The sequence below is a fragment of the Denticeps clupeoides genome, chromosome 5 (genome assembly GCF_900700375.1).
Source record: "Denticeps clupeoides chromosome 5, fDenClu1.1, whole genome shotgun sequence".
NCBI classification, from domain to species: domain Eukaryota; kingdom Metazoa; phylum Chordata; class Actinopteri; order Clupeiformes; family Denticipitidae; genus Denticeps; species Denticeps clupeoides.
The window spans coordinates 11,592,326-11,613,760 of record NC_041711.1 but is presented as its reverse complement, the minus strand read 5'-3'; the positions used below and the strand labels follow the sequence as shown (position 1 = coordinate 11,613,760).

General features: G+C 42.6%; 1 protein-coding gene across 2 annotated transcripts; it reads right to left on the bottom strand.

Annotated features, from left to right (window-relative positions):
• Positions 1–1,530: 1,530 nt before the first annotated feature.
• On the bottom strand, positions 1,531–21,082 carry bag6 (BCL2 associated athanogene 6). Of its 2 annotated transcripts, none has more exons than XM_028981683.1 (25): positions 20,895–21,082; positions 20,454–20,551; positions 20,258–20,375; positions 19,510–19,736; positions 17,987–18,058; positions 17,784–17,906; positions 17,373–17,578; positions 14,046–14,175; positions 13,741–13,944; positions 13,084–13,291; positions 12,908–12,967; positions 12,006–12,334; positions 10,734–10,818; positions 10,219–10,634; positions 9,280–9,559; positions 7,249–7,418; positions 6,943–6,996; positions 6,589–6,691; positions 6,169–6,293; positions 5,831–5,965; positions 5,632–5,685; positions 4,144–4,302; positions 3,570–3,677; positions 2,495–2,641; positions 1,531–2,286 (listed from the first exon to the last, which is right to left on the bottom strand). In XM_028981683.1, exons 2-25 carry the CDS (start codon positions 20,532–20,534, stop codon positions 2,191–2,193), a joined length of 3,690 nt encoding a protein of 1,229 aa, XP_028837516.1. In that variant the 5' UTR covers positions 20,535–20,551; positions 20,895–21,082; the 3' UTR covers positions 1,531–2,190. The 2 variants fall into 2 exon arrangements, with proteins under 2 accessions (XP_028837516.1, XP_028837517.1); XM_028981684.1 differs by having other exon boundaries at positions 13,084–13,288.
• Positions 21,083–21,435: the final 353 nt, after the last annotated feature.

Sequence of the window (21,435 nt, the reverse complement as noted above, 5' to 3'; positions counted from 1 at the left end):
TACAGGTGTAATACGGGTGCAGCAATTAAGGTGGAACAGACATTTCAAACAAGGACATTGTTCTGCAAATGGAACACAGCCGCAGATGCGAGGGTACTAGGGTTTCCAGACAAACCATTCACAACCAACTCCACCACTTTGATTTGAGACCATGTGACCTGGACAATGCAGCAGTGGTCTACTGTCCTGTTCACTGATGAGTCACGTCAGCGTTGGTGGAGAAGGCGAGGTGAGCGATACGCTTAGGTCAAGCAGGTTTGCTTTGGTGGAGGAAGTGCAACAGTCTGGGCAGGCATCACCAGTCAGTGCAAAACCAGTTTGGTTATTGTACATGGCTCAGTCACTGCACGTTCTTATCTCAGAGACATCATAGAACCCACCATCATCCCCCAATTCTGCCAGCACATCCCCAACTTAATGTTCATGGATGATAATGCTCCACCACATCATGGCAGAATCGTCACAGCTCGACTTCAGGAAGTTGGAGTGCCTCATATGGTCTGGCCTGACCTGAACCCCATAGAGCACGTCTGGGACCAGTTGAAGCAGAGACTGAATGATCGTACCCCACTCCCACGTGACCTGTTGCCTCAGGACAACATCATGAGGATAGCGAGGAGCATGAGACGTCAACGTCAAGCTGTCATTGTGGCAAATTCTGGAAACGCCCGCTACTGACTGTCAATTTTTGTTATTTGGGGCAGATCCCTGTTAATGTTTGGGATAATAAATATTTAACTAATGAAATTGGTGTTTCTTCTCATACATTACAAGTAATATAAAAGGCAACTTTTACTTATTTCATTAAAATTCTGAGCAAATGGGAAAAGTATTCATGTAAATAACATCTTATTGTGAGTAGTGTAAATCGCATCATGTTGCGTTCATATAACCGCACGACATGATCTGACATTGTGATTGCACGGTACTATTACTGACAGGTTGAAAGGTTGTTTCATTTGATTTAGAGAAAAATAAATGTAGAAACAGATGTTTCCCTCACAACTAGTATATTTCTGATTCAGTAATTTCAGGTAATGTTGTTGTAAGATGGGAAAAGCCAGGTCCATGGCTTTTTGTGCTTTTGTCCCCCGCTTGTATATTTATCAACCTGCGGCCTCCCACAAGCAAGAGGTGTCAAGATGAGAAAGTCCTTGTGGGGGTAAGATGACCACCGTCTTCCTGAATCATTTTGAATAATGCAGAGACATGAAAGGACAATCCCGATGGGTCTGTGGCAACTCTTTTGGAGAGTATGAGAGTATAAATGCAGAGTATGAAAGTTTCTTTTTCCTCCTCCATCGGGGGCTCTTCTCTCCCTGTTTCTCTGAAGCCTGGTTCCTAGCTTTTCTCTCTTCCCTTTCTCTTTTCTGTAATTTTTTTTTCTGTAACTGCAGTAGTAATCTACCCATGTTAATAAATTAGAAACTGTTCATTCTTGTAACCTCATTCATGCCAGGTAACATACGTTGGTATTCACCTTGTGGTATCTCCGTTTGTTAATGAGGGAGGAAAAAAACAGAAGCGAGATCCTGAAAGGTTCTTTATTGTAAATATTGTAAAGAATGTTATTCTGTGGTACATTGATGTGTGAAAGTGTGAAGCAATTGGCCAAGCTTAACAATATCTCAATCATTATTAAATGTTTTGTCCTGATTCTTACGCAGAATCAAATTCGAAGAGGACTAGATCAATGTGAGGAGAGACCACTCAGCACACCATAATGAATTCCGTCTCAGACATAATTACAAAGATGGGGCGACAAGTGTTTTCATATCTGGATTGTGTTTTTGGAGGAAAAGTATTCATTTCAATGGTGGGGTATAATTCATGCCTGACAATCAGGATTCAGTGATACATGAAAACATGATCAGGACAAGAAATAAAATTATATACAGTACTTTATCTCAAATACTGCTACAAAATATGGAACATGGTTCAGTGGAAAAAAAAAAAAAAAAACATTCTTCGGTTGAGCCTCTGAAGCTGAAGAGGTGTGCTGCGGCATGATTCTGTAGCAGCAGTGGATGGTACGTGAATGCTCTCTGTTGATTCGCATGATTACAGTACATGGTCTGAAGCATTGCTGGAGTGTGGAGATTTTGGCAACACTGTGATCGAGAGGCAGAGGAGAAGCCTGGTGTGTGTTTTCAGAGTCTGAAGGGAACAGACCACCCTTTGGCCCAGATGTTAAGAGTCGGGGGCAAAGGCCCGATGAGTGTTGGGAAAGCGCTTTGGGTTGAAATCTGGGTCTTCCTGCACTCGCTTGCTGATGTCATTTTTCATCTAAAACAAAAGATATTAGGACATGACACACCCACCAGTAGCATTCAGGTGACAAACACCACCTTCACAAGGCCTTCACACTCACATAATCATGTTGTCTGTATTTAATTGGTTAGTCACTTGCTCAAAAATAAATTACCACATTTAATTCTCACATGACGGGCAGACTGCATGAGAGAATGTGTGTGTAGAGGTGAAGTGTGTGTACCTGCTGTGTGTAAGCTTCCTGAAGCTCAGGGCTCCCTAGCTCCCTCTGCAGGCGCTCAGGGGAGGTGGCCGGTGTGGCCCCTGTAATCCGAACAGCTCTGCTCACAGCTTCAGACAGTGAAAGGTGCAAACCCTCCCCCTGTGAGGTCTGCGTAATTCACACACACACACACACACACACACACACACACACACACACACACACACACACACACACACACACACACACTTCTATAAGTTTAAGGAAATTAGAAGAAGATCGACAAATCTACAGTCATGGCCACAAGTTTTGAGAATGACAAATACTGTTTTTCACAAAGTCTGCTGCTTCTGTTTTAATTATGGCAATTTGGCAAAGTACAGGGATTGGACTGCTGAAGCCATGAATAAAGAATGGTACCAAAACATCCTCCAACAGCAACTTCTACCAACTGTCCAAGAACAGTTTGATGAAGAACAATGCCTTTTCCAGCAAGATGGAGCATCATGCCATAAGGCCAAAGTGAGAACTAAGTGGGTGCATAGCCAGGAAACTCCCCGGAACATAATCCTGTCGAGAACTTGTGGTCAATCCTCAACCTGCAAATTCTGACAAACTCCAAGATCTGATTATGAAGGAATGGGTCGCCATCAGTCAGGATTTGGCCCAGAAGTTGATTGACAGCATGCCAGGGCGAATTGCAGAGGTCTTAGGGAAAAAAAGGTCAAATATTAACTCTTTGCATTAACTTAATCTAATTGTGAATAAAAGCCTTTGAAAGTGTAAAATGTGTGTAATTGTACTTCAATACACCACAAAAACATTGAAGCAGCAAACATTTGTGTCATTCTCTGAACCTTTGGCCACAACTGTGTACAGAATGGAGGAAGAGCAGCCACTGACAGGGAAATTGTTACCCAGTCAAAGGCAAATCTATATCTTTTGCATATGTTTTTACTCACAATTTATACAATGCAAATGTACTGTACAGGCAATCTGCTAATCTATATTCATTACCCCAGTCTGAGAAATAACTTTCTCCAGGATCAATCCAGTCTAACATATATAACACACAGATGAGGAAGTGATTGTTCACCTTGCGGCGCTTGGCAGGCATCCCTTGCATGTAGGCATCAGACAGTGGCGGCTGGGTCTTCATCTTTCTTTGGGCGAGCAGGTCATGACGGATGATGGGCACCCACTCCTAGGAAACACGTGCAGCATGTCAGCCCTATACCGGCTGTAAAGACTACAGAGATGTGCTTGGAATGGGCAGGGGTGGCCTAGTGGTTAAGGAAGCGGCCCCCTAATCAGAAGGTTGCTGGTTCGAATCCCGATCTGCCAAGGTACCACTGAGGTGCCACTGAGCAAAGCACCGTCCCCACACACTGCTCCCCGGGCGTCTGTCATGGCTGCCCACTGCTCACTCAGGGTGATGGGTTAAATGCAGAGGACAAATTTCACTGTGTGCTGTGCTGCTGTGTATCACATGTGACAATCACTTCACTTTCACTTTCTGTTTAAATGCATATATTACAATAAATAACTAAATAAATGAGTATCTGTATCTCTAAGGAACTACTGAGGGTTCAAGTGAGGAAGAAACAAATGAGCATAAGTTTATGAAAATAAGTGTGTTTTGATTCGTTGAGACTGAGGGAAAAACTCACAGGAGGAAGAGCTGCAGCCCAGGCCTCAGAATCCCTCCCAGGATCCTCTCCTCCGACACTTTCCTGAGGCTCAGAACCTGCAGCAGCCCCTGTCTCTTGTGAAAGCACCATGGCCTCCTCTGCTGTGGTGGCGGGGGCAGGAGAGAGTGTGTCATCCATCTGGGTTTGTCCCAAAGAAGAAGCGTGAGAAAGGTTACGTTTGTTCTCTCATAGTATGTTTGTACATGTTTGTCTATGGTTTGTATTGTGGTTACAGACGATTATGGTCATGGTTTTGGTCAATGTGTGGATTCAACATTATTAATAAAGCAAAGCATACGATAAGTAAAAGCATAAAATTACAATAAAGAAACATGATACAATAAAGAATCATGATACATGATAAATGATACTCTTTAGAAAGAGTATCTAGGCCTACAATTTAATACAAAGCCCAAAATTTGCTTTGCGTGTTGGACAATTCATTTACATTCACAGTATTTGGCAGACAGACCTATCCAGAACATGGCTATTTCAGAATCTCATCCATTTCTGAAACAGATCTTGCATTGTCTACTGCTACATTCACACACACACACACACACACACACACACACACACACACACACACACACACACACACACACATTTAACACTCGAAGTTGGGCGTATCTGCCGGGCGAATTGCAGTTTCCTGCTCAGGACAGATGTGACTTGACCAGTTTCTGCACTGGTTCTGCTGCATAAATGGGTGTGAATTGCTGGCACTTGAACTGTTACTGACTGATACTATTTCGGTATCAGTCGTACAATGCCACCATCTGCCGCTGCTTCTGTTTGTTCTCTCCGAGATACTGAATCAATCGCACAGACCACTGGCAGTCTCCAGTGAAGAGACCAGCATATAAATCCTGGTTCCTGACAACTGCTAAAGGACAACTTAGCATTAAACAAACCAGAGGGTCACAACAGTCACCAGCACAGTAAAGCTACAGGGATTTTCAAATGGACCAGTAGCATCATAATGGACACGTAATGTACACCATGACACCGGACTACACTGTGGTCTTCTCCACCTCTACAACTGTAGGCCTTTTCCTCTTATTGGACAAACCATCACAAACCCTGCACTGACACCATTTGCAGGCTCACTCTACCCTGTAAGGGGGTCCCTCTCTGTATCACTAGATCCCAAGGTTTCTTCCTTTCTTTTTTTCCTCTCTTTTTTGTGGGGAGTTTTTCCTTGTGTGCAGAAGGGTCAAGTGTGGGGGGTGTCAACTGATTGGCGTCAAAGCCCTTTGAGACATACTGTATGTGATTTTGGGCTATATAAGAAATACATATTGTTGTTGTTGTTAGGAAAACTGAATATTCAAACAATGCTACTGATCCACAGTTTAAGAATGATGTAACCCCACTCAACATGAACAAGAAGCATCTCTGTTGACTCCTTCAGGATGCATGTGTAAGTGCAGCCTTAAAATGAAGATTCTGGGAAACTCCACTCACCTCTACATTCTGTGGTTCAGGTGCTTGTGAGCTTGGGGCCATTGATTCCTGCCTCTACAAAACAAATAAAAAAGGTCTACATGATTGAATTGACATGTTTCAAGTTAAATTTCCACAGCTCTGTCATATAGGTGAATCTAAAGAATAAAAAATATCTAATCTCTCATAAATAGAATAGACAATGAGTGTAAGAGCTGACCTGCATGTGGATGACATAGTGCCGGATCTGGTCCTCTGTGACTGGGATGTGCTCCAGTATGACCTGCAGTCTCATGGTCATCATGCTGGTCAGCCAGTTCACTAGACTGGGGTTCACCTCCTCTGACATGCTCCTCTGAACCAAACAAGAGAGAGAAGGGATACTTATTTTAGAGCTTTAGTGCATTGCACTAATGAATATTGTACTGTGAATATTGTTGTGACGACTGAAAAATGGCATTTATAAAGTCAAGAATAGATTTTATTCCAAAACCAATATAAAAAGTAAAAGATTTATGTCCTATTTATGTCCTAACTTCAGTGGCGTGGAGCACTCACAATGCGGTGGTTGATGACAGCGGTCAGCGAGTTCTGCTGTCCCCGTAAGCAGTAGAGGTTGAGGGCCAGACACTCAAACAAACCACGGTTACAGAGGGCAAGGAGCCGCTGACCAAATGTGGGATCTACAAAAAACAAGCACCATGTTCATCCCCCCTCCAAAAAAATTAAGAATCAGGAATACGCATTAATAATGATTGAGATATTGTTAAGCTTTTGACAACACCGTACCACATATTGGCATTCTGAATGTACAATGCTTACAATAAAGAACTTATCCTTTCACAATCTCGCTTCAGCTTTTTCCACTTTCCTTCAGTGGCATATCAATGAAGCATTAAGGTGTGTTAGTGTGTGTGTTTCCTAGTGGCCTCAGAATAGTAGATGTTGTAAAGCTGGTGTGTGTGTGTGTGTGTGTACCTGTACAGTGCAAGATGTGTGTGGCGATGGCTATGAGCTGCTGCCGCAAGAAGGACAGATTGGTCTGGGTGATATCCACACCCTCCAGCACGCTCACTGTGGACTGAAACAAGATCATGGTAATAAATAAATACATTTTAGTAAAACACGACACCACTTGTTCCAGCTGCTGGGCTGGAAAGATGACAGTTTGATTAAATATGGCCATTGTGCAGGAAGCTTTCCGAGCCACTCAGAACCAGTGCGTGTATTTGTGTTTGGGCTGTTAGCATGCGGCTAACCACACTGATTAAAAAGATGTAGATGGAACTAATTAGTGTTAAAGGAAGCAAGTGTCAGAGTGGGCGCTCTTACAAAGCTCTCCGCAATGTACTCCTCCAGCTCTCCAACAAGCTCTTCAGCAGCCGCCTGAAGGGGACAAACAAATACGTTAACGTGCGAAAGCGGCACCCACCACCTAGTTCATATTCAGGTCTGGACTACTTTGCAACTACATACTACAGGTTACATACTGTACTTCAGACACCCAGGCCTTCACAGTTTCCAAAAATGGAAAAAAGTAGTCATAAGAAAACCGCGTCCCTTGTCAGGAGGTTCTAATTTTTATGTAGTCCTCAGTTTCCTGTTTTGGTGCACTGCGAAGCTTTCTGTGCAACTCACAGTGATGTTGGCCTCAGTGGGCTCTTGACCGTTGAGAAAATGCCGGTTGAAAAACTCAGCCAGCTGAGGTTGGATGCGGCTCAGGGGCTGGTGCTGACCATGCAGCAGGAGAACCATGTCCACCATGGAGATGTTCTGACACACCAGAGTCAGCAAGTCCCCAAAGAAACCTATGAGCAGAGAAACACAGACACACAATCATATGGGGTTGTTTTTTTTGTTTTTAAATCCCACTTCATCCTAATGTGAACCCTGCTTTTGTTACATATCTTTTCTTCTATCTTACTGACCTGTCCTCCTCCCCACATATATACTGTGTTGGGTCCATGGCCAAGTTTCAGTAGTACTTGTACTTTTGACATAGTTTGTTGCAACAGCAATAAAGGATCAATCAAATCAATCAATATTTTAATCAACCAAAACAGAAATTCTGCTGTAAATCTAATGCCTGGGGACATCTGATGCAGTTTTGCTGTCCTTCTGTCTCACTTTGAAAGTGCACTATGCAAAAATATATGGTAAGCTGTTCATCACTGTATAATCATTTGGATCAGTAAGCACCAAGAGCAGCATCTTAAATGTCATAACTGTCAGAAAAGGAATCAGATTAATGCAGAAATCTTGTAAATTTGACAAATTTAGTGATGAACCTAAATGATTATTATCTATACAGCGTATAAATTTGGTAGAAAGCCTCACTGTTTTTTGAATCCCTACAGGAACTATAAAATGTTTTACTGTTACTAGATTAACAGTCTGAATTTTCACTTTTTGCTGCTGATCCCATTACAGTGTAGTAGAGCTACATAAACCACTTTCACAGTGAGATGGAAGGGGTACATTGAGATAAAAATAATTCATCAGACACCTCTGTGGGTGTGCACGACGTGCAAGTGAGCAGCGCTGCATCGGTTAAAATCTGAAAGCACACCAGCTGTAGGAGTGAAGGGCTTTATTAGATTGTATCAAATTGTGGAAGTCCCATAAGTGGGCAGAGTTCAACCATCCACGATCACATCTGCAGTATCCCACCCCTCCAATCACACAGGCTTAAGACCATTTAACATTTATGGTTCATTACCAGTTTAGGTTGTTTCACCAATATTTCTTTCAATATTTATACGTTTTTTTAAATCATTAACAAAATATATAGAAATAGAAACGAGAAATGTAAGACATGAAGTTGTTCTATTCAGGCAGGGTTTTGTCTGTCCATACTGGGCTACCTTAAAGTTGGTGCAACATGGTAATCCCCACTGTCTCCCTATGTGTTTGTTTTGAGCAAACACTTTTGCAACCCGAAGGTCACAGGTTCAAAACCCAGATAATCTGCATAGGCTGCCCAGGCGCCCTGCATGGCTGCCCACTGAACTCAGTGATGGGTTAAATGCAGTGTGCGCTGTGTTTCACAATTACAATCACTTTCAGATTTTAAACATCTTCACATTATGAGTCTGTTTTCCAGCAATAAAGTAATTACCACCATAACAGCCAAAGCTTCAGGGATCATCAAATGGACCAGACGCATTATAATGGACATGCAATGTACACCATGACACTGGACTGAACAACTACTCTGCACTGTGTAGTTGTTCAGTCCAGTGTCCGATGCTCTATACTACACTTTGGACGTTTCCATTACTACACTCATTTCATCTTCTTGGACAAATCATCAAAAACCCTGCACTGACACCAACTGCAGGCTCACTCTACCCTGGAAGGGTGTCCCGCTCTGTATCACTCCTTCCCAAGGTTTCTTCCTTTCTTTTTTCACTCTCCTAGAGTTATTTTATAGGGCTTTTCCTTGTGTGCAGAAGGGTCAATTGTGGGGGTTCCAGCTGTAGGGTCAAAGCCCATTGAGACATACTGTAAGGGCTTATGGGCTATATATAAAAAAATTAATTTTGTTGTTAAAAGGCACAGCAAAGATAAGGAACAAGCAAATGAAAGACAAAGACACCAACAAAAAAAGGGAAGTAATAACTTAATTGAATTAAAAGAGTGAGCTAATGCATCATTAGTGCCACTGACCGACAGCGTCCCCTGTCCCAGGTGTGAAGATGTTGCTGGTATGGGAGAGACGCTGGATGAACTGGGCGATGCTCTCTGTGCTGCCCTGCTGAGAGCCCAGAGAACCCATCATGGTAGAGAGGACACCCTGCACAATGCCAGTGAACAGCTCTGGGTTCAGTGCTTCTCCCTCCCCTCCCGTGGTGGTGCCTGAGCTGGGAGGTGCGGAGGGAGCAGCAGTACCGCCGCTGGGAGCCGTCTCCTGGGGCCCGGGCTGAGTGGTAAAAGCCTGCTGTGAGGCCTGAAGGGAGGGAAAATAAGCTGCATCACAAAGACAGTAAAGGGTAGTGATTCAAAAGCAAACAAAACTATTATGTCCGGTCTCTTTTCCCCATCCCCGTCTCCAGAGGGCAACTGGGCAGTTATCTGGCAGAATATGGAAATGGACCAGAAAGAACTTATGAGAGGCAACATAAGGCTGAGGATAGGCAGAGCATTTTACTTCACTGCTTCATTATGGATGGGCCAGGTATGCATAATCTTTCTACACTTTACCTACATGTAGCTTGAAGACGGATTAGTGTTTTCCAGTGTCCATTACTTACCAATATTTACTAATTGACAATTATTCAGCAGAAAATGTGCCATTGCTCATATACATTGCTCACTTGAATTAGGATAGGGTGTAGTAGGGTGTTAGTGGGTAACAAATTTGCTTATGAATCAAAAGTGTCCACAGTGTGTTTCTGAGCAAGACACTTAACCAAGTGTTGTCCCTGTTTGGATGAGGGCGTCTGATAAATGCCATATATGTAAACATAAATGAATGAATGGTAAAATCCCTCTAATCAGCTGTACTCAGGTTGCATCACCGCAGTACAGAGAGTACAAATCTATTCTCAAAGCCTGGCAAGTCCCTTTGTGCCTAAGCTTCTCACTTCAGGAAACCTAAGTATTCACCTGCAGGAAGTCGGTCATCCCCTGGATGAAGGCAGGGCCACCAGGCATGGTGACTGTGATAGTGGGAGCTCCTCCAGGTCCCGGAACGCCTGTCGCCACCCCCACGCCTGCCCCCAAGAGAGAGCCTAGCAGCTGCTCCAGTCCACCCCCAATGGGACTCTGCTGAGATGACGGTGTCCCTCCTTCTGGCTGTCCTGAGGAACCTGAGCTGCTGTTGTGGGTTGTACTGGAGGAAGTGGAGTCTGATGCACTGGTGGTGGTGGAGGAGGACGAGGCGGAGGTGGAGGTGGAGGAGGGTGTGAAGGTTGAAAAAGAAGAGGAGTTGGAGGAAGAGGAGGTGGAAGAAGAAGAGGAGGAGGAGGTGGAAGAGGAGGATGTGAATGTATGAGATGATGATGAAGTGGTGGTTTGGCCAGCTGCAGAAAAAAATTAAGTTTGGGGTGTAATTTATCTGTTTTATTAAAGCCCAAATAAAAGAATATCCCAAAGAGCAACATTTAACAACCAGAACATACCAGTCTGCCCAGACATGCCAGTAAGGATCTGTCCCACCAGACCTGTGATCATCTGATTGAGAGCATTGGGAGGCAGAGGACCAGCCTATGAGAGAGTTTGAAACAGAGGTTGAAACTTAAAACAATTAGGTGAGTGAAGCTGATATATATGCTAATGAACCACATTAAGACATTTAAACCACCTGCGATCTGGCATCACAATAAAAAAAATGGCATATGGGTCAACATTGTTCCAGCTTTCACGGTCTGTCTAGTTCTCTGAACAGGTGTTATTTATGTTCTTCACATCATCTCTGTGTGGTTCACGGCTGACCCGCAAATGTAATATGCTTTCCATGATGATCATGATAATCACAATACAGCTGATTATGTGATACCTTTCAGTTGAGTTCCCTATGGCACAATCCTAGCAAAAATTCCACGGTATTAACATTGAATAAATCAAAACTTAATTTTTTTCCTGACACTTCGAAAGTTTCTTACACACAGGTTAAAGTGTTCAACCAAAGAAAGTGCACGTCTTTCAAATGGCAATTTACAGTAACCATCCTACTCTTATATAGGAATGGATCTGGATCCTCCTTGATCCCCTATAAATGTATTAATCACTGATGACCTTTGGCACATATGAACACAATAAAGACATGTGTCATGGAAATTAGTCATATGGATCTGTAGTTTGTGTGTTATTAGTGATTCAAATTGCCAGGCAATTATAATCGATCTACATTAAATGATACTGCTGACGTAATTGCAAGGCAATTAAATTATATGACCATTTTAATAGTTTCAGTGGCAGTCATTAATGGCATTTCACTAAAAATTGAGGTCAAATATTGACTTAACCAGTAAATTAAAATTAGAGCGACAATAAAATCACTGTATTTTTACTTAAGTAGATTTGAATTTTACCCTGGGTAACTTTAACTCAAGTACATGGTTTGTGTACTTCATCCACCACTGGCTGCTACAAATACTACAAATTCATTTTTAATTGTAAATACAACGTAGAGAGAGAGAGAGAGGGGGGAAGTGTTCAATCCTACTGCACAGCATCAAAATATTCCTTGGTCAGCAGGCTCTCAGAGAAAAAAAAAAAAGAACAAAAAATTCTTCTCAAATGTGAAATTGAAAGATCTTGTGTGACTACAATAAGAAGAATTCACATCACAAGACTTCATATTAAGAAGATTCTAAAAGCAATGTTTTTTGGGAAGGGGAAAAAAAAAAAAAATCCACCCACATCACATGCCCCCCTGCAGCTATGCCTACCTGCCCAGGCTGCTGTCCAACACTAGGGGGCACTGCTGCCCTGACATTAAAAGTGGCACCCCTGCTGGTGAAGTTAGGGTTGGGGACACGCTGAGTGAAGGAGGGCCGAGTGAAGACAACCCTGGCTTGTGTTGGTGGGGCTGTGGGGGGTGGAGCAGAGGAAGGAGCGAAGCTGCTTGGAGTGTTTCCTGGAGTTGGCTGTTGCTGCGCCTGAAGGTTGGAAGCTGCTGCAGCATTAGCCATGTCCATAGCTTGCTGGGTGACCTGGTGCACAATAGCCTGCATGAACTCAGGGGGCAAACCTGGGATATGCACAGAAGTAGTGGTCCCTAAGAGATAAAGCAACACACGACATAGGAAAAAAAGACAAAAAAAAGTGAGATTACATTCTGTCCACATTAACACAGAGGAAATCTTTACACTGTTAAGGTATACTGAATATTTTCTGAAGTTAAAACTTCAGCACATCTCAGAATGTAGCACGACCTTAAAGGTATTATTGAAATGTAGAGTCACATTTACAAAAACTCTGTAAATATGAGATGATGAAGGACATTCTAGTCCACAGCCGTGTGTTTTTCTACCATTAAAATGACTGAAATGAGCAATGTCTGTACTGGGTTGAAAATTACTCATTAACAATTCTGTGAAAAGACTGTAATTACTTAATTAGTCTGTGCTACTTTGAATTTGACTTTAGGCTCACCAGTGGCATATATGTTCATAATTCCCTCAAGTAAATTTTTTTTAGCTTTAATCAGATATCTTGAATAAATTATGTACAATACCAGTGCAGACATTCCAAACTTCACTTGGACCAAACATGTTTTTTTAATGTGTATGTGACCAACTTTTAAACTGGTTCTACAATAAGATTAATTGATGATTAGTATTATACTAACCCTGCTGCCCATTGCCCCCTTGGTTTTGCGGTCCAGGAATCTGTGAGGCATTCCCAGAATCTTCAAAGACAGTTAGGTTGATATTAATTAAAAAAATATATATAATCAAAATCATTAAGGTGTATCAATAACTGAGAGCATGGCTATCCAAATAAAAACAAAGTCCATGTACACACCATCCAAGTTCATCTGCATCATCACCACGGGCTCCATGTTCTGGTGGCTGATGCGGATCACTCGGGGGCCCATTGGGCCTTGCCCGGTCACGTGATTGGCTGAGCCTGGCTGTGGATGCGGGGGCTGCCCTTGTCCAGGATGCTCTGACTGGCCCTCAGCTGCCGGCCTATTGGCTGGCATGGACACTCCAGACCCCAGGTTGATCTGCTGTCAGAGTGGATTAAAAATAAATAAATAAAGAAGCAAATTTCATGCTAATTATTTCTGATCTTGAAGGTAGTACACATTTGGCTTATTTTCTGGCTTTCTGAACTACTAGAACATTGCTCTGTATGAGCAGGTAACTACGTATACAGATCATTTTCCATAAGCAAAAGACGGTCCTGATTCTATCCTGATTGGGGCAGTGGTGACCTAGCGGGTAAGGAAGAAGACTCGTAACCAAAGGTTCAAATCTCAATCTGTGAAGGTGCCACCAAGGTATCCTTGAGCAAGGTACCATCCCCACACACTGCTCCCAGGGTGCCTTTCATGGCTGCCCACTAGGGTGGGCAATGCAGAGAACATGTCTCGTTGTGTCACCGTGTGCTGTGCTATGCATCACAATGACAAAACCGGATCGCTTTCACTTCACTTCACTTCCAAATGCAGCTCACTGGTATGGGGATGTGGTGAACTCCTCCGGGTAGGATCACAGGGGAGGTGTAGTGGGTCATGGGCCGGACCACGTGTAGATGCCTTGGTGGTGTGCTGAGGAGATTACAGCGTAGGTCACTCAGAGCAACAAGGGCATTGCCTAGGAGACGCAGAGCCTCGCCAACCAGGTTCAGCACACGCTGGTCTTCCTCTCTCTCCTGGGTCTGTGAAGGAAATGCTGTGTTTTATTCATTTATATCCTGCCTCCTTTATCACAGGTAAGGGTTTCAAACCCAGGACCAGTTCTGTGTTAAATAGACATTACGTTGTTGTTGTAGTCTGCAGAGGTGGCGGTTTCCAGGATGGAGTGGGTTCTCTGGATGAATGGCTGAAGCCTCTCCTCCACCCGCCTCAGCTGTCCCAGCATGTCCACCAGTTCAGCTGGGCTTGGGTGACTGGGTGGGGTCAGGAAAGCAAAAGCAATTCAAATTTTCATCACAGTAAATACCAGTCATACCAACAGGATTTAGAAACATAAGTCGTAAAAAGTTTTGACTTTTACATAATAACTACTACAAGTACAGAAATAAAGAAAACAATGAAGAAAAAGAGACCACAGAGAAAATTACACCTTTGTTTTAAAAAAGGTAAAGAGTGATATAATGCCCAGCTACTTCACAGTTCTGGAAATTCCATTTCATAGTGTTGGCATAATGTTCTGGTGCCCTACAGTATGTACGGTCAGGGGAAATTTTATTTGAAGCCCTGATTTAGTAACTTTGCTCACTATAAAAAAAAGTAATGATCAGTCTATAATTTAATGGCAAGTTTATTTGAACCGTGAGTAATAAAAAAAAAAATTGAAAAAAAGATTAATTTCAAAACAGATTAATTTCAATTAATTTGCCTTTGAATAAAATTAGTATTTGATCCCCTATCACTCAGCAAGAGTTTTTTTCCCCCTGACTGTATCATTAAATCACCAGACATCAAGAAATGAAGCAGGGAAAAAACACCCAATGAATTCCATGTCGTGTAATTACCCAGTGTTCACTGCTGTCCCAACTCAGGGACTTGTTAACGTGTCTAAATGTCAAAAAGAATGACTGAGGGTTCAAATCAGGGCTGCAACAATCGAATATTTTTGGAATAGCGTATTCTGTCGGTTTTTATTGATTAATCGAGTAATCGGATAAAATCATACTTTTGCGTTTTTAAACAACTCTATCAATAGTGTGTTATGCAACAAAATCCTCTTAAAATGAGCAAGCAATTGGTTTTATTCCTCACAAAGTTTTTTTATTCAAACTCAATACTTTTATTATATCAAAGCTTAAAACCTTTGGGTTACAGGCTCCAGAACTAAGACCATTTTAAAAAAAAATTCTGTGAAACATTCATGATGTACATGAAACTATGAAACATAGGTTAGCCTATTTGTCCCTAGTTTTATTTTAATTTAAAAAAGGAAAAAGGGGTGTACCCCCTGCTATAGCTCATCTGAGAATAAAGAGGAAAAAAGTATAAAGGTACAAAAAAAAAAAAAAAAAATTCAAGTATTACTAATAATCCAACTTAAACAATAGAGTTCAGTTTCCAGTTGTATCCAAATGAGGTAGGTAGGTAGAATGTTTGTCTTTGTGCAATGTTATGTGCAAAATAGAGAGAGAGGGAGGGAGAGAGAGAATTTGTCTTAGTGCATGTGAGTGCAATGCATGTGCAAGCATGCGCCACTGTGATGTACTATGTGCAAGAAGAAAAAAAAAAAAAAAAAAAACATTGATTATTGCAACAAATCCTATAAACTCACCCAATAGTAAATCTATATGCTGATGAATGTAGATTTGTCCACATGTTGCATTTATTATTACTATCTTAAGGTGTGAGATGTAACCTGTGTGTGTGTGTACGTGTGGGGCGCGTGTGTGGTGTATTTGCTCTCTTGCTAATTATCATGCCTCGTTACTATTGACTCACAGCACAATTAATTTAAAATAATGTACGTTCTAAGAAGCGCTAATGTTAGCGAGCATAAAAAAATGATACCTTGTAGAAGCTCCAAGTCCGCTTGGAGAAGTGCATTTTATGTGAGGATTTGTTCGGTTAAGGTGCTGCAGCATTGACGAAGTACTATTATGGTAAGCCAGGTCCGTTTTACAGTGTACACACCACACTACGTTGTCCACGCAGCGTAAAATGGTCCCACACTAGACATTTTATGCCTTTTACGCACACCGGTATCTTCATTTTCCACCAATAAAATCGCACCTCCTTAAATCTTTGAAATGTGCTACAGTTAAAACAGTCCATGTAAAACAATGATTATGGTGCTGCGCGTGGGCGTGATACGATAATACATGGACTTTGGTGACGAATTAAACGAAGCCTTGAGGCAAAGAATTTTCCGCGAATATTTTTTGTAATCGAATCATTCGAGTTATTCAAATAATCGTTTCAGCCGTAGTTCAAACACATTTTTACAAAAGAATTTCCATGTCTTTTCCATGACCATTACTTAAAGGAAAATTTTCATAACCATATGTTCTCTGAAATTTGTGCAAATTAAAAAAAAAAAAAATCAAATTGACCAAAATATTGTTAAAGTAAATTTATGACAAACCTTAAAGCTGAATTTAACAACTTAAATGGCAGTGTTTCTTCCTCCAAGTTCGCAGCAGCCCGAGCCAAGTAAAATGGACTCAATCAGGTGTAATTTAAAAGACTTTAAAATGAGAGTTTAAAAAATTTGGAAGCAACGCACACAGCGCCACGTGACGTGGTTCACTACGTAAAGCCAGCAAAGATACTATAGACCTGTCCTAGTTTTAAGTTATGCTTGTACGCCCACTGACAATCACTTCACTTCATTATACATTCATGCGTCAATCAGATTTCAATGACTTTTTAATAGCTTTGTTAATTTTGTAAGACCTTTTCAAGAAAATGCCTTTTGTATGTACCAACACACTGAAGCTTGCGGTTTACTTTCGACCTGGAGCAAAGCATGGATCTTGTACACTAGTGTTTTGTTTTTTTCCCCCCCATCACTTTTTTTTTTTTTTAAATAGATAAAACAAGAAAGAACCACCTGGTAGCTATCCACATGTTGAAGAGTCAAAACTTACCACCTTTTTGTTTGTGTCATCCACAACAAATTTTACGTGATTCTTTCAGAAACACTAACAAACCTCACACTAACGAATTCCCATGCTTAGTGCACAGCACAGTGCCAGGTCTACTACCACATGGGGTAGTAGCAGCCTAGTATAGGGTAGTAGTAGCCTAGTGGGTAACACACTCGCCTATGAACCAGAAGACCCAGGTTCAAATCCCACTTACTACCATTGTGTCCCTGAGCAAGACACTTAACCCTAAGTTGCTCCAGGGGGGGACTAACTACTGATTGTAAGTCACTCTGGATAAGGGCGTCTGATAAATGCTGTAAATGTAAAGGTCAAAAATAGTTCCCAATGATAGCTAGATTTGTAAAACCCCATTCATGATTGTATAATAGCCATGTTTATCACAAGCTCTGATGCCATCATCCCCAATAGGCCAAATGCAGCACCGCAGCAGTCACAGGAAAAATAATTATACAGTCATTTGTACTGAATAACTACACAGCTGCACAGTCCCTTCAACCCACACTTACATCAGCCCTGCAGAAGGTGCTGCAGAAGGTGCTGCAGGAGGAGCTGCAGGAGGAGCTCCCTCGGTCTCGGCAGAGGAGGGTGGAGAAGTCGAAGAGGCAGGAGGAGAAGTGTCCATAGGCTGAGACGAGGGTGACGGAGTTGAGGATGATGATGAGGGTGGAGGGGGTGCAGATTCACCTTGAGTTGAGGCATCAGCTGGCTGACCCTTATAGAGTAAAGTAAAGGTAACACATTTTTATTTTATGAAAGCCTGCAGTATAAGTGATATCATCTTACTTCTGAAAAATTACATATGGAAAAGTCCATTGTCGCATTACACAGATTTTTTTTTTTTTTTTTTTACACAAAAACTATTTTTAATAAAACTATTGATTAATAAACTGACTTCTAATTTCAGGCGGACAAGTCACCTCTATCTGATCGATGATGGCATTGGCGTCCCTCAACAGGTTCTCAGCCAGAATCAGCCGCACCTGAGGCTCACTCTGAATAGTTTGATCCATATCAATATGTACATTCATTGAGCCATTAGTCTAAAAACGAGAGGAGAGAAATCATGCTGGAGTGAACAACCTACACACAAAGATACCACATGCACTAAAGCATATCTTACTCCAGTGCTGGTGCTGACACGGGCATTTCTCGCACTGTCTCCTAATCCTGCCATCATCTGCTGGATTGACATCTACAGGAGAAGAAGTGGCATGTGAGATTAAGAACCCATACCTTGTGCCACTGGGCAAACCCCTTATTCTTTATACTCCAACAGAGGCAGGAGGCAAAGTATGTGCTCATGTGGTTGGGGGAAGAAAAAAAAAAAAAAAAAAAAAAAAGTCACAGTGGCCAGCGAAACCACCGATACCATCTAGGTCAGTCACGGGCCATAGCGATACTGAAACACTGATTTAATGGCCATCTTAAAGACTTTAAGAGGAAGTGGTAGTGTGCTGCTTCAGTTTCCATCTGATGAAGTTTAATACAGTTCACAAAAAATAAAAATCCCAGAATTAAAACTGAAGACTCTACAAAAGTGCTGTTTAAAATTTCATGCTGGTGGGAACTTTCGCAAATCCAAGGTTAGTGAATTAGTTAATCAGTTTATTGATACTCCATCTACATACTTAGTGGGGTGTCACACAGATGTCTGACAGAGATTGTGCCTGTGATGTCCCCCGATGGGCTCAAGAACAAAGAGAATTACTTAGAAATGAGAGGGAAACAGAGGATGAAAGGAAGAGACAGCCACTGCGCTACACTTTCATTTGTGTCCAGAATGATTAAGTGTGTGAGATCTGTCAATCATCACTGGGGCAGTGGTGGCCTAGCGGTTAAGGAAGCGGCCCCGTAATCAGAAGGTTGCTGGTTCGAATCCCGAACCGCCACACTGAGCAAAGCACCGTCCCCACACACTGCTCCCCGGGCGCCTTTCATGGCTGCCCACTGCTCACCTAGAGTGATGGTTAAAAGCAGAGGACACATTTAGTTGTGTGCACTGTCTGCTGTGCTGCAGTGCTTCACAATGACTATCACTTCACTTTCACTTTAAATATCATTCAATTTCATCCTCTGAAAAACAGAACTACCAAACACATCCAGATAACTACCAAGCAGTCATTTCTTGTTTTTTTTCTGTGAATCTAGAATAGCACCATTGGAAACCAGACCCGAAAGGTTCCATTCAATTCAGATGCTTTTTCCATGTTTTTATTATGTTAAATGTGCATCATGATCACTATTCACCAGTTTACAATTACAGCATTTATCAGACGCCCTTATCCAGAGCGACTTACAATCAGTAGTTACAGGGACAGTCCCCAACTGGAGACACTCAGGGTTAAGTGTCTTATCCAGGGACACAAGTGGGATTTGAACCTGGGTCTTCTGGTTCACAGGTGAGTGTGTTACCCACTAGGCTACTACCACCCAGTTTAAATTCCTTAAATTGCCATTGTGCCACTGGCTAGCAAGAGCAACATAAATTAATTTCCGAATGTATAAATGTTTAATAGGGTGATGTGTGTGTGATGAATTCTCCCACACTATCTTATATAATCAGTAGTGACTTATAAATCAGCTCACTTGACAAAGCCATTAAAGAGCTAGTAAAGGTGTGTGCATACAAGGCAGAAATTCTACCTGGATTTGTTGAGGGTCCATAATGTTCACAGGGACATTGAACGTCCCCAGCATGACATAGCTGTTGGCATTGCGATCATGTTGTGGTGCATGCACTGGGCCCTGTGAAGAACTGGTGGAGGTATTCGGGGACTGGCTTGGGCCAGAGATCCCGCCAGTGCCAGAGCTCGGATGCGTGGTCTGCGGTGGAGCTCGCTCCACCAGGTGGATGACCTTTCCAGCAACATCTAGCAGATAAGAGATATGCGTAGATCATTAACAAGATGTTTGTCGTAACTGTACAGAAGCATCTGGTGGCAAACAGCAGGATTTAAGTTCGGCACCACTGCTTCTGTCTTAAATAAGAGAAATAAAGTATTTATTTTTGGAGCATGTTTCTGTACAGTGGAATAAAAGGAAATGCAACATCCATTCTAATACTTTGATCCCTCAGGTACATTCCCAACCATCATTAGGAAAAGCCGGGTGACAAAGATTCCAAAGCTGTATGGGATCTCCATCTCCTATAACCTACAATCTCAAGTACGTGACGTAACTGATACTCGCAGCAGGCGAATGCTGATTGCTGATCAGCATTCATAACAGAAAGGGGGGTTCCTGTATGTTTCCTGGCTTTCAGATGGGATCGGAGTTGGGGTGCCATCTGTATGGTTCATGGTGGAGCCCAATGAGATGTAGCCTTTGTGCTGAGACTGTCATCATCAGAATAAGGTTGTTTCAGGCATGTGGGAAATGCAACGGTACTCACCGTACTCTGACAACGTCCTCTCGTCTTGGAGCACTCTGCCCTGGTAAATCAGCCTCTGCTTATCCACAGGAATCCCAACCGAGGCGGAGATGTGCTCCTTGAATTCTTTTACAGTCAGCTGGAAGGAGAGGAGAGGCTGTCACATCCAGACCGCGCAGTAAAGGATCAGGAGGATGAACATGGCCCTCTTACCGACCTGCACTCCCACAGAGTAACTTCTGCTCTGAGAGTCCAAGGTTTTCACCGTCACCTCTATGTCGCTGCCCTGGTCCTCCATAGCCAGAGGCCGTGTATCTGTAACGATGGGCCAACGCAGCTGTGAGCTTTTTCAGAACTTCTCTGTCTTCGTGGCAGCGTTTTAAACATGCCCACTCTACACTCCCGAGAGAATGTGCTGAGAGTGGCGCAGTAAACAGGCTTAGCATGCTAGGAAACTTCTGGCTACGCTAAAGTTAGCTTGTTCTGGCTAACGTCAGCTCGACAGCTTGTGATATACAGAAGACAACGAAACCTTTATATGCATGGATTTGACACCTTTCTTATATATACGTTATTTAAAAAAAAACATGAAAACATGAGGAAAAAATTGACCAAGTTAGCACGATCTAAACCGGCGAACCCCGCCAGAGGTCCTTACCCTGCTCGTGTTCAAAGCACCAACTATTCGACGATATGGCGTCGGTAGTCCGTACAGTTCATACAGTTCACGGCGCCGCGTGCTTACAGCAACATTATTATCCGAGTTATTATGCAGCCGGCCAGCGAGGCGACGGGCACCAAAACCACGACGTCACCCGCCGCGAGGACACCACTTCCGGGTCAGGCGTGCGGGCCTGGTGCACAGAAATCCATCTCGGAATAAATATTTACAGGTGCTGGAGGAAGACTAATGTCTAAATGTGCTGTAGGTACTTCTTAAACGACCTGCCTGTTTTTAAATTGTTAAAGCATTAAAAGTACTCACCTAATGTAACTGTAGGTTACATTATGAAGTGAAGTGAAGGGATTGTCACACGTGATACACAGCAGCACAGCACACAGTGCACACAGTGAAATTTGTCCTCTACATTTAACCCATCACCCTGAGTGAGCAGTGGGCAGCCATGACAGGCGCCCGGGGAGCAGTGTGTGGGGACGGTGCTTTGCTCAGTGGGACCTCAGTGGTACCTTGGCAGATC

Bases quoted from the DNA above. Each gene is read 5' to 3' on its own strand.
- bag6 (XM_028981683.1), bottom strand. From the start codon at position 20,534: ATGGAGGACCAGGGCAGCGACATAGAGGTGACGGTGAAAACCTTGGAC. The intron at 19,737-20,257 runs GTGAGTACCGTT...CTTATCTGCTAG, and splicing joins GAGGACGTTGTCAGAGTACG to ATGTTGCTGGAAAGGTCATC. The intron at 13,945-14,045 runs GTAATGTCTATT...TTTCCTTCACAG, and splicing joins CTGCAGACTACAACAACAAC to ACCCAGGAGAGAGAGGAAGA.